Source organism: Chiloscyllium plagiosum, unplaced genomic scaffold (assembly GCF_037043375.1).
Source record: "Chiloscyllium plagiosum isolate Xiang-an unplaced genomic scaffold, Cpla_swu_hap1 HiC_scaffold_26, whole genome shotgun sequence".
Classification (NCBI taxonomy): Eukaryota; Metazoa; Chordata; class Chondrichthyes; order Orectolobiformes; family Hemiscylliidae; genus Chiloscyllium; species Chiloscyllium plagiosum.
In genome coordinates, this window is record NW_028270164.1 from 42,943,763 (window position 1) to 42,957,518 (window position 13,756).

The following is a 13,756-nucleotide window of genomic DNA, read 5'->3' on the forward strand; positions in this document are numbered from 1 at the left end:
AGGTTTTTCTGGGCACCTTTTAGTTGGGACCTGTGCGTGGAGTTGGAAGATAGGGGATTCTCGTGGAAAGTTTTACTGCTCCATATTATATATGTCAGGAAGTGAACTGATCTCTGATAAGTGATGGAAAGATGGCATCATTGATGGGCAAAACCAGGTAGCAGGGGCTGCAGCAGAAACTCTTATGTTTTAATGACGGTGTCCCTCTTTGCTAATCAAAGCAGCACTGTTATCGTGGAAAGTGACTGACTTGAAAAGGACCTGAAAAAGCTCATGTCGGTGTACAGAATAGTATTTGGAGCTGGAATAGATCATTCAAAGCCTCCAGCCAAAGAAAACTAGATAGACTTGTTTTTTTTCTCTCTTAAAGCAAAATATTGTAAAATTTGAAAACTTTCAAAGAATAAATTAGGCCACAGGTGGTGAGAGTGACCGGCTTTGACATTAAGACAGCATTTAACTTGGCAATCAAGACCCTTTACAAAACTGGAGTCAATGTGAGCCAGGGGAAAAGAGTCGTGTGGTTGAGTCCTACTTAGCGTAGAGAAGGATGATTGTTAGGGTCATTCATCTCAATCCAAGGATCACATCACTACAGGAGTATCTCAGGGTAGCGTCCCAGTCCCAACTACCTTCAGCTGCTTCATCAATGACCTTCCCCTATCATAACATCAGACATGAGGGTATTCAATGATTGTTGCATAATTTTAAGCACTTTTTGTACACCAAAACAGTTTATCCAAGTGCAGCAAGCCCTAGACAACATCCAAGCTTAGGAAGATAAGTAGTAAATAACCTTCATGCCACATAGGTGCCAGGAAATGACCATCACAAACAGAGGATCCGATCGCTTTAAGACATTTCTATTGCTGAATCTCCCACTGTCAACATCCTGGGTTTACTACTGAACACAAACTGAATACATCAGCTATATGTTTGGATTCAAGAATAGGTCCATGGCTGGGAATTCTGGAATGGGTAACTCCTCTTGAGTTGCAAATACCAGTCCATTGCATGCAAGGTATAAGTCAGGAGTGTGAATGAATACCTTCCTCTTGTCTGGATGAGTGGAGCTCCAACAACAGTCCAGACCAGAAGCTCAACAGCATCCAGGACAAAACAGCACACTTGATCCACATCCTAACCACCATGTTCCACATTTGCTTCCTCACTAAAGTGTAGCAGCAGTAATGTGTATCATTTACAAAATAGACAGCAGTGACTCGCCAAGGTTGCTCTGACAGCACTTTCCAAATCTGCAAACTCTCTCATGTGGAAGGACAAGGGCAGTGGATGCATGGAAACTACATTCAAATTCTGCTCCAAGTCATTCTCTTTCCTCACTGGGGACGACATTGCTATCTTTCACTTGTTGAATAAAAATCTTGGAACTCATGAACATCGCAAGACCTGTAGTGATTCAAGACAGCTCACCAGCACTTGCGTTTCTCAAGTGCAATTATGTTTGAGCAACAAATTCTGGCAAAGCTAGCAATAACCATGTGCCTGAATAAACAAAGAATTATATGTTAGAGTTGTACAGCATGCTAAAAGGCCCTTTGCGTCCGCTTCGATCATCAAGCACTTATCTACTGTAGCCCCATTATCCAGCACTTAGCCGTGTGTGCAGTAACATTTGAAGTGTTTATCTGAATACTACTTAATTGGTGTGATCATTCCCACCTCTACCACCCTTTCAGGCAGTGACCTCCAGATACCCATCATCTCTGGGTGAAACAATTCTTTCTTAAATCCCCTCTAAGCCTCCTCCCCTTAGCCTTCAATCTAGGGCTTCTTGTCCCTTAGTCAAGAGATCAATAACATGTTACTTCCTATCTTCCGTGTCTATAGGTTTATAATCTGCTTGGGCAAGTGTGCTGAGTTTTGGACTCCTCCACTCCCAGGGTTATATTACAAGTTAATGATTTAATTTAAGTACACAATCCCTAATTTACATCTGATGTAGTCAGGTTAATAGGAAATGTTCACTGGTTTCCTGTGCTGCACTGCTATTTATTTCAAGCAAAGTGTTCTGGCCACAGGTAAACAAAACTATCAAGTATCAGCATGTAACTCTACTAGTTGAAACTCTAACCCCCTTTTAAAACCCTTAAACACAGAGGCAGACACAAAAAAATTGGGGTTGTTGGTGGAGAAAATAAAAACTCAGGAAAAAGAGTTCTCGAGCACCAGTCACAAGGATTGATTGAGATGTTGCATTTGCTTCCCAAGCCTTTCTGTTCTTTTATTTACTTGCTGGTTTCTTTCACCACTTAGTAGGAAGCATTGGGTGATTGGTACATAATTAGAAAGTATCTTTCATACTGTGACATGCTCTGACTTTTAATGGTTATTTTGTCCCTCTCTTTTTAAAGAGAGATTGTACGAGAGGTCCCAAGCTGTCTGTAAGAAAGTAAACAGCTTGTATTGCCTTGGTGTTTATTTTTAGTAATTTTAGAACAATAGAGATAGCGTGACAGGTCTCTCAGAGCAGGCTTTCTATTTTGTTAGTTTTTAGGTCTAGCTTTAAGCAGTTGCTGTTGTGGGCTTGAAGTAGGAGATATCTTTTCTCTCTCCTCGGTTACAGTTGGAAGCTGGGGTTTCTCTCTGCTGGGGTACCTGTGAAACAAATCTATTTTTCCAAATTTTCTTTTCGGCAGAGGGTGTGATTAGGAAATGTTACCAGATTGGAAAAGATAATTCTTGAGGGTTACTGTATCTATTAATAAAGTTTTCCAACAGTTAAGTTATTGTAAATTCCTCATCCTTTGGTTGTATTTTAATTATAGACATAGAGATGTACAGCACGGAAAGAGACCCTTCAGTCCAACTCACCCGTGTGGACCAGATATCCCAACCTAACCTAGTCCTATTTGCCAGCACCCGGCCCATATTCCTTTAAACCCTTCCTATTCATATAGCCATCCTGATGCCTTTTAAATGTTGCAATTGTACCAGCCTTCACCACTTGCTTTGATGTTTAAATATATTATTTCTTTGCTTAAGTGTGAGTAGTTTGACCAGCTGTGTTGCCTGTAGAACAAGGCATTGACATTTACCTTTGAAAATGCCACGGTCTGTGCTACCTTAAAATGTTTTGATGGGGTCTGGTCTGGTCCAGAACGCATACGGTTAAAGGCAACAGCTTACAGCAACTGATGGGAGAAAATAACTGGTTTTATTCAGGTACTTGTACTGCAGAGAAATAGAGACACAAAAACTGCTCTTCCAGCAAGCATGGAACTTCTCGCTCTTGATTGTAAATCCACATGTTCTCAGTTCAGGTCATGATATAGGGTCTCCTGCCCAGAATCCAGTTAGAGAGTTGTTGTCAGGCTGTTGGCATTTGCTACCTGTTGCTGGCTGAATCACTGTGCACATACCCTGGTACATTATGGTCTTACCTCACCTCCCATACTGCTTGCAAAGCAACAGTGTAAACAGAATTAATAATGAGTATCCAGTAACTTGTTTTAACTGTAGCAATTCCTTTCCCAGTCCTTGATTTTTTTTTTAATATAAACAACGCTATTCTCATTTTAATCCACCAATCAAAAATACAGAAAGTAAAAAGTTGTGGCATTTATACAGGTTGCACCTCAGCTGTCTCTGTTGTAAGGCGAATAATCCTGGCTATTTATACTCTAAATAGCTAAAATACTCTAGCCCAGGCAAATAAATCCTAATGAATCTCCTCTACACTTTTTTTTAGTGCAATCATATCAAGTTCATCTCAAGAAAATGTTTGAGAGTGGAAAATATGTAAATGCAAGTTATACTGAGTGCTGTGGTTATTAGGAACATAAGAATTTTAGCACTACAAGTTATAAATGCCAAACTAATCATAACTATGTACTTTTATGTCGCTCTCAGATGTGATTTGGGTGATTCTGAGTGTTGAAATCGGAGGCCTTTTAGGAGTTACGCAGCAGCTTTCTTCATTTGAAACAGAATTTTCTTCACAACCCTGTCGCAAGATTGAAGGCAATTTTAACCCTTTCGCTTCACCACAGAAAAACCGGCAATCTGAAGACAACAATGTGAAGGACCCCGGGGGCCAAAGTACAAATCCAATTAGTAAAAATTCATGGGGCCCAACTGAAGACCAAAATGAACAAGATCAAAATGGACTGTCGCAGAACTCTGTAAATATCTCCCCTAACAGTCACTCTAGCAACTTATCTGTGGTGACTTACAGTCAGGTAAATACAGAATGATTTATTTTGTTTGTCCCTTTTTTATATTTTATATGCATGTGTGAATGAACTTATGAAGTCAAGGGATGTTAGTGTTGGGGGAGAACAATTTCCCATTTGTACTTTGAAACGCCATGAACTATCCCTAGCTCAAGTCGTGCTGTAGGTCTGATGTATTAGAAGCCTGATTTCATTTTAATTCTTGATAAAAGTAAACCTTAACTTCAGAAGCGATTGCAGGCATGGTGAGATTGTTAATATTTGAAGGTAACTTGTCTGTCTCACTTTGTATTGTAAAATTGGGTTGAACTACCCACACTGAACCACCCTGACCATATGGGACAGTGAAAATTTCATTTGTTTTTTTTTTCTTGGACTGTAATGATGCATTGTATTGGTAAGCTTTCTCTTCTCTCCTATTTATCCCCTGGATAACAGCAAGTGTAGATGGCTGACTTTTCTGCGACCTGCAATTTGACAAAGTCCTTTGAGTGCATTTCCTTGACACTGGGAGGGAACCACATTTTGCATCCTTAGCTTCATAAGAGTATTTGAATGCTTACAGAGGCTGAAGAACACAAATGTATGTTAATAGTGTTCTGTAAATAAAAGGAAAAATCAGAACTTGTTTTATACTTCATTTTAACTTTCATTGTTTTGATTGTTAACTGTCTTGCCTAGTTTGCTATCTTATCCAATCTCTTAGTTTGCGCAGTTCCAGCTGCTTTCTCTGTCATGAGTGCAATACACTGTGCCCGAATCATCTGCAACTGTTTTTCATATTAATCCAGTATGGATGATCCTGGCTATTTCTTGCTTTGAGCATAGTGCCATGTGTAGTTCCAAACTGGTGCAAGTGATTTGTCTGTTGGTTGCTTGAGATCCTTTAGCTGAGGATCCATGTTTGATTGCTGGTTACAATACAATGTACTGCGAATTTTTATTTGAAAAACAAAGCGTCTTCCTTTTTTTGAGTGTTTGAAAGCCTGTTTCTGTGTGAAATTCAGACTCTGTATAATTCTAAAATGCTAGATTTAGAAACTAGGAAATCATACTACTTAGCGTGTCATTTATTTGATATGGAAAGTATTTGGAAATTTTACAGGTACAATTTTTAATTAGTGTATTTTCTTCCCTCTGCAAAACCCTTAATGTCACATTGTTGAACAAGAGAGAGACTTCATGTAACTTTTAAAACAATGTGTACCAGGTTAAATTGCTCATTTGGGTTACCTGTCAGTTTTACTTGTGGCTTTGTTGAGCCAAAAGAGACTCTCCAAAATTAACTCTGTTCTCAGCCAATGGAAACAAAAATTTCTTGAGTTTGTGTTCCTAAGAGCATGAGTCAATAGCTCACACTGCAAGTATAATTAGAATGCTGAATGGAATTTGGGCCTATTCTGATGATGCTACCCTCAATTGAAGAGTTTTATGCACGTTATTGTTGTGTGAGGTACAAGGGTCACTTGATCTTCAGTCATATTCCACTGTGAATCATAGCTAGTCAGGACAGAGAAGTTTTAAGAGGCAAGCCCTTCAAAGATTGTTCTTTTATGTTTTAATTTTGAAAAGAAATGAACAGAATAAGCTAAAAGAAGATATTTTCTGCCTTCTGCATTCATCAATATAATTAAACTGAAAGTCTGAACTGGAATCCATGTTTTAGAAAGACATTGGATTGAGTACCTGCAATCATTCTTTTACTGAGGTAATGCACAGATGATTTGAGAGAGCTACGAATACTGTTTTTTTATCCACCAGTACTCTGGCACATTTTTGAAATACTTGCTAATGGCATCAGCAGTAAAATGAACAATGCACTGATTGGGCCAATGTTAGGAAGCATAGGAAATCTTCTGCAGAATGCTGATAGATGAAAGAAAAGGTGTCTGCTAGTGAAACCATTCTTACTACTTTTAACGATATGCATGATAAAGCAATGTGTTGAAAATAGTTTAAAGTAATATTAATATTTTCTGTATTGTGAAATAATCTTGGATTTAATTGGGGTAAAATTGTAATCAAGGATTCTGCTTTTTGTTTTAAATGGTGATGTACCAGTACTAAGTAAGATAACGAACTGAAGTCTCTTCATGCCCAACTGCTCAAAGATCAGTTATTGCTGAAGTATTGTAGTATTTAATTTTTTACTGTAGGTGGCATACTGATATGGACCAACTGAAACGCTTACATTTTCAGTGCAAGTCGTTAATTACATCTAGTTGGTTTTAATTGTCTAATCTCAATGTAAAAAATTGCCAGTGTCATTGTACTACAAGAAAGTCTGTCACCCCAAAGGACAACTGATCAAATTGTTTTGAGTTTGCCAGTTTGGGTAATTTACTAGATTAGTCCAATTGAAGCAAAATGCAGAGTGAGATCTATTTCTATTCAAATGTTGTTTCCTTGTAATAATTTATATTTAATTTTTGATGTTTGGAAACTAATTAGTATAATAAGAGATAAATATTTCAGTTTTAAGGATGAAATCTGATTGCTAAACGCCCTTTTCCCAGATTTAGTAGATTTTGTCAGCTGTTTCCTTTTGCTCATTATTGGGCCAATTTTCTGACTTCAGAGCAATTCCTGTTATAATTATCTGTTTAAGTCAATGGCAAATGTATTCCTGACATTGCCACATTTTTCAATTATAACATGGATTGGATGCTGCAAATTCATTTGGTTGTAGACTCCGCGACATGTACAACACGAAAACAGACCCTTCAGTCCAACCCATCGATGCCGACCATATATGCCAACTCAATCTAGTCCCATCTGCCAGCACCTGGCCCATATCCCTCCAAGCTCTTCCTATTCACATACCCATCCAAATGCCTTTTGAATGTTACAATTGTGCTAGCCTCCACCACTTCCTCTGTCAGCTCATTCCATACATGTACCACCCTCTGCATGAAAAATGTGCCCCTCAGGTCGCTCTCATATATCCTTTCCCTACTCACCCTAAATCTGTGCCCTTTCGTTCTGGACCCCCCCCCCCCCCCCACCCCAAGGAAAAGAATTTGTCTACTTATCCATGCCCCTTATAATTTTGTAAACCTCCATAAGGTCACCTGTCAACCTGTGACACTCCATGGAAAACAGCCTATTCAACCTCCCCCTAAAACTCAAATCCTCCAACCCTGGCAACATCCTTGTAAATCTTTTCTGAACCCTTTCAAGTTACACAACATCTTTCCAATAGTAACCAGAACAAAATTGCATGCAATATTCCAACAGTGGCCTAACAAATGTCCTGTACACCCGCAACATGACCTCCCAACTCCTGTACTCAATACTCTGACCAATAAAGGGAAGCATACAAAATGCTTTCTTCACTATCCTATCTACCTGCACTCCAAGGTCTCTTTGTTCAGCAATACTCCCTCGGAGCTTACCATTAAGTGTATAGGTCCTGCTAAGATTTGCTTTCCCAAAATGCAGCACCTCACAATTATCTGAATTAAACTCTATCTGCACTCCTCTGCCCATTGACTCATCTGATCAAGAACCAGTGTAATCCGAGGTAACCTTCTTTTGCTGTCCATTATACCTCCAATTTTGGTGTCATCTGCAAACTTTATTAACTATACCTCTTATGCTCAAATTCAAATCATTTATATAAATAATGAAAAGTAGTGAACCCACCACCAATCCTTATGGCACTCCACTGATCACCAGGCCTCCAGTCTGAAAAACAACGCACCAACACCACCCTCTCCCTTCTACCTTTTGAATCTGTTCTGTATCCAAATGGCTAGTTTTCCATGTATTCTGAGATCTAACCTTGCTCACCAGTCTCCCATGGGGAACCTTGTCGAGCACCTTACTGAAGTCCATAGAGATCGGATCTACTGCTCTGCCCTCTTTGTTATTTCTTCAGAAAACTCAATCAAGTTTTCGAGACATGATTTCCCACGCACACTGCCATGTTGACGATCCCTAATCAGTCCTTGTCTTTCCAAATACATGTACATCCTGTCCCTCAGGATTTCCTCCAAAAACTTGCCCACCACCGATGTCAGGCTCACTGATCTATAGTTCCCTGGCTTGTCTTTACTGCCCATCTTAAACAGTGGCACCATGTTAGGCAACCTCCAGTCTTCCGGCACCTCACCTGTGACTATCGATGATACAAATATCTCAGCAAGAGGCCCAACAATCACTTCCTTAGCTTCCCACAGAGTTGTAGGGAACACCTGGAGATTTATCCACCTTTACCCATTTCAAGACATCCAGCACTTTCTCCTCTGTGTAAAATGGACATTTTTCAAGATGTCACCATCTATTTCCCTACAGTCTATATCTTCCATATCCTTTTCCACAGTAAATACTGATGCAAAATACTCATTTCGTATCTCCCCCATTTTCTGTGGCTCCACACAAAAGCTGCCCTGCTGATCTTTGAGGGGCCCTATTCTCTGCTTAGTTACCCTTTTGTCCTTGATGCATTTGTAAAAATTCTTTGGATTCTTCTTTAATTCTATTTGCCAAAGCTATTTCATGTCCCCTTCTTTGCCCTCCTGATTTCCCTCTTAAGTCTCCTCCTATTTTCTTTATACTCTACTAAGGATTCACTCGATCTATCCTCTCTGTACCTGATATATGCTTCCTTCTTTTTGTTAACCAAGCCCTCAATTTCTTTAGTCATCCAGCATTCCCTATACCTACCAGCCTTTCCTTTCACCCTAACAGGAATATACTTTCTCTGGATTCTTGTCATCTCATTTCTGAAGGCTTCTCGTTTTCCAGCCGTCCCTTTACCTGCGAACATCTGCCCCCAGTGAGCTTTTGAAAGTTGTTGCCTAATACCGTCAAACTGTTTCCAGTTTAGAACATCAACTTTTAGATCTGCTCTATCCTTTTCCATCACAACTTTATTTTAAATCTAATAGAATTATGGTCACTGGCCTCAAAGTGCTCCTCCTGTGACACCTCAGTCATCTGCCCTACCTTATTTTGCAAGAGTAGATCATGTTTTGCACCTTCTCTTGTAGATACATCCACATACTGAATCAGAAAATTTTCTTGTACAAGCTTAAAAAAATCCTCTCCATCTGAACCCTTAGACTGGGACTGCCATAGTGTTATGTCTGGAAAGTTAAAATCCCCTACCAATTAACCACCCTGTTATTCTTACAGATAACAGATCTCCTTACAAATTTGTTTCTCAATTTCCCTCTATTAGGGGTCTATAATACAATCCCAATAAGGTGATCATCTCTCTCTTATTTCTTAGTTCAACCCAAATAACTTCCCTGGATGTATTTCCGGGAATATCCTCCCTCAGCACAGCTGTAATACTATTCCTTATCAAAAATGCCACTTTCCCTCCTCTCTTGCCTCCCTTTCTATCCATCCTGTAGCATTTGTATCCTGGAACATTAAGCTGCTAGTCGTGCCCATCCCTGAGCCATGTTTCTGTAATTACGATGATATCCCAGTCCCATGTTCCTAACCATTCCCGGAGTTCATCTGTCTTCCCTGTTAGGCCCCTTGCATTAAAATAATTGCAGTTTAATTTATCAGTCCTATTGTTGTGGTTCTGTTTGTCGAGCTGGGAATTTGTGTTGCAGACATTTCGTCCCCTGTCTAGGTGACATCCTCAGTGCTTGGGAGCCTCCTGTGAAGCGCTTCTGTGATGTTTCCTCCAGCCTTTATAGTGATTTGTATCTGCCACTTCCGGTTGTCAGTTCCAGCTATCCACTTCAGTGGCTGGTATATTGGGTCCAGGTCGATGTGCTTATTGGTTGAATCTGTGGATGAGTGCCATGCCTCTAGGAATTCCTTAGCTGTTCTCTGTTTGGCTTGTCCTATAATAGTAGTGTTGTCCCAGTCGAACTCGTATTGCTTGTCATCTGATTGTGTGGCTACTAAGGTCAGGGGACGAAATGTCTGCAACACAAATTCCCAGCTCGGCGAACAGAACCACAACAACAACGAGCACCTGAGCTACAAATCTTCTCCCAAACTTTATCAGTCCCATCTTGTTCTCTGCTTTGTCCCTGCCTGCCCTGACTGTTTGACTCACTTCTGTTCTCAACTGTACCTGTCTCTGATCTCTTTCCTCACTATCTCCCTGAGTTCTTTACCCCCCACCCCCACCTTACCAGTTTAAATCCTCCTGAGCAGCTCTAGCAAATCTCCCTGCCAGTATATTAGTCCCCTTCTAATTTAGGTGCAATCTGTTCTTCTTGTACAGGTCACTTCCACCCCAAGAGAGATTCCAGTAGTCCAAAAATGTGAATCCTCCCATACATCAGCTCCTCAGCCATGCATTCATCTGCTTTATTCTCCTATTCCTGCCCTCACTAGCTCGTAGCAGCGGGAGTAATCCAGATATTACTACTCTCGAGGGCCTCCTTTTTAAATTCCTGCCTAACTCTCTGTAATCTCCATTCAGAATCTCAACCTTTTCCCCTTCCTATGTCACTGGTTCCAGTATGGACAATGACCTCCTGCTGGCCCCTTTTCCCCTTGAGAACATTTTGCACCCTCTCTGAGACATCCTCTATCCCAGCACCAAGGAAGCAACGCACCATTCTGATGTTTCGCTGCTGGCCGCAGAAACGTCTGTCTGTATAGTGAGTCCCCTAACACAATTGATCTCTCGGAACCCGACATACCCCTCATTGCATTAGTGCCAGTCTCCATACCAGAAACTTGGCTGTTTGTGCTACGTTCCCTTGAGAATCTATCACCCCTACATTTTCCAAAACAGCATACTTGTTTGAAATGGGGAAAGCCACACAAAAATCCTGCACTAAACTGCCTACCTCTTTTATCTTTCCTGGAGTTAACCCATCTATGTGATTGTATCTGTGACTTTCCCCCCCCTTCCTTTAACTGCCATCCATCACATCCCCCTGCTCCTGTAAATTCCTCATTGCCTCTAACTGTCTCTACAACTGATCCATTTGATCTGATAGGATTCACAATGAATGGAATTCATTGCAGATATAATCCGCAGTAACCTGTAAACTCCCTTTTTTCACTTTATAGCTGTATTGGACATAATGCCATTGAGCATTGACTTAAAAAAACTGTATTCTATTTAATAAGGGAACATGAATTGGAGTATGGCAAACATCCGCCTCTCTAATTGCAGGACCAAATCTTGTCAAGAGACTGGGCACAGTTGTGTTGATGATAAACAATTTTATGACAAAATATTCTTCATAATAGTCTTGTCCTAATCACCATGAAAGCTGTAAATCCTGAAATGTTTGCAGGGCTGGTACAAAGAAGAATATCATGAGTTAAGCAGTTGGAGTTTCAATACTGATAATTTGGCAGCAGCTACAATTAGAATCCTTTTAAGATCATGGCTTTTACTTTTCCTCCCTGCATTCCCTTCCTCTGCTCAGGAGCTTTACTTTGTTTAATTGGGCTACTTGCATAAACTACAAAAGGCAACCAGTTGGAGGCCCTCTGTACTTAGAATGGTTTAAGTTTAGATCAGTTTATAAAGAGGTCACTAAAACTCAAAAATGTTTCAAGTGGCAAATTATGACAAACCAATTATAGCAATCACAGCATTTTTAATAAAAGGTCAACTGCAATTTTGAACTGACATAATTCCTATTCATCTGTCACTGCTAATTTCATACAGTTAATAGTATTAAAGTTCCATGTGGTGACTTTCTGTAATGCCTGTAGGTATTACAGGTTTGTGCCTGTGATCTTTGCTTTGTTAATTCCTATTGGATTGTAGCAAAACATCTGGGATCCAGGGAATAAAGAAGGGTAACTTAGAGGGTAATTGGTTTTTCAACTCTCCAATTAAGGATTCTTCAGAATAAGTTTCCAATACACTTGAAAATAATGCCTGAAGCTAGAACGCTTAAAAGGCAGGAACCCATTGTCAGGATTATAGCAATTTATTCATTTCCTCGGTCTGAATAAATGATTGATTGTGGATTGGGAATTTTTCAATATTCTGTACAATGCTAGCTCTGTATTTGAATTTGGAGGTGGAGAAGGCCTTGAAGAAAGGTTGCACCCGAAACATCAACTTCTCCACTACCTAATGCTGCCTGGCTTGCTATGTTTAGCCTCATTCCTGATGAAGTGTTTTTGCCAGAAACTTCGATTATCCTGCTCCTCTGATGCTGCCTGACCTGTGCTGCCAGCACCACATGCTTGACTGTGATCTTCTAGCCTCCTGCCTGTCTGCTTTGTATTCCAGCATCTGCAATTTTTATTTTGTCTCTATATTTGAATTTGGCAGGTTAAAAACCTTTCTGAATTTTTATTTATGCATGAACAGCTGACATATTGAATTACTGAATTTCATGATGTTGCAAGTAAACGCTTTATTTTGCTGTGCTTTGACCCCAGATGAGATTATGCAGTTTGTTATGGTTCCAAATTGTTGAGCTCTCAGGTGAGAAAAGATGAACTGGCTCCCCTTGGTTATTACTCATGCCCTTGGTTTCAATAACATTAATTTAGAAAGGGTCCCTTCTATTACATGCCTTGCTCTGAGACTCGAATGAACTTTTGCTTTTGAATAAGCCAATTTCTTTCTTCCAGCTTCTTAGCCGATCATTGCTCTTCATTTGTCCCGGCATTAAAAGTTTGCTCCTGCTACCTCCCAACTTGTGCCTCTGCCATGACTGTTCCTTCTCACTATCCTGCCACCTCTCCAGGTTTGAATGCTGCTACTTAAATAAAATTCTCAGCTTCTTTTGTTAGCTTTTCCAATGGGCCTTCCTTGAAAGCACCTGTTACAGCTCCTGCATTCTTCTAATGTCTAATCTTGTTAACCTTCCTGTCAATCACCACATTACTGCTGACTCCTTGGTGTGCAGAGTCTGCCTATCTCCATACCTTCCACCAGCATGACCATCCATTGGAAGCTGTATTAATATTATCCTCCTTTTTATTAAGGATGATTTTCTTGAAATCAAGTGATCGGCAGAAATCTTGAGTGTTGGATGCTTTTCCACATGTTGAAGTTATTGCAGCCACAACCTGCTACTGATACAAGATCCTAATTGTTTTATTTCACCTTGATGTCATCTACTCTTCTCAGTTCATCTATCTCCTTTTGGGCAATTGCCATTTTGCAAACCTTGAACAAATTTATTCTTGATTCACCCAAATTTCTCATTAAAATTGGGAAGAAAGACATGAGGCATTGACTCTGCTGAATATCTTTTTATCCTTAGTAATTTCAATCAACTTCCATGTTTTGGAAAGGAAATAATGTTTAACGAATTGTTTTCACTTTTTTGAGAAAGTGGTCAAGTGAATAACAAAGAACGTCTACTCTTGGATTTAGAGGGCAGGGGATGCTTTAATGTTAAAGTTTGTGAGGAAAAAGAATATCCCCACAGTTAAGTGAGAATTTCTTCCTGAAAACAACCTAAACTAGAAAAGAAGCATTAATAAAGTTGCCCACCATTTTACGCATCTCTGAGAGGCCAAGGTGGAGGCCAGACTCTTCAGTGAAAGGACTGTGTGAAAACTCATCCCAACCATCTGCCTCATGAAACATCACCTATTACACCTGTTGTTGGGTATTCAGATTCAGCAACGAGCTATTTATTCACCTCAGG

The 13,756-nt window shown here is 40.0% G+C and overlaps 1 protein-coding gene across 7 annotated transcripts in view; it reads left to right on the forward strand.

Annotated features, from left to right (window-relative positions):
- Positions 1 to 13,756, forward strand: part of ilrun (inflammation and lipid regulator with UBA-like and NBR1-like domains) — a 77,242-nt gene that overhangs the window by 29,587 nt on the left and 33,899 nt on the right. For all 7 annotated transcript variants that reach the window (XM_043716942.2, XM_043716927.2, XM_087973657.1 and 4 more), the window contains one exon: positions 3,874 to 4,202. In XM_043716942.2, the coding sequence (XP_043572877.1) occupies positions 3,874 to 4,202 (329 nt within the window). The remainder of the gene's footprint in view (positions 1 to 3,873; positions 4,203 to 13,756) is intronic.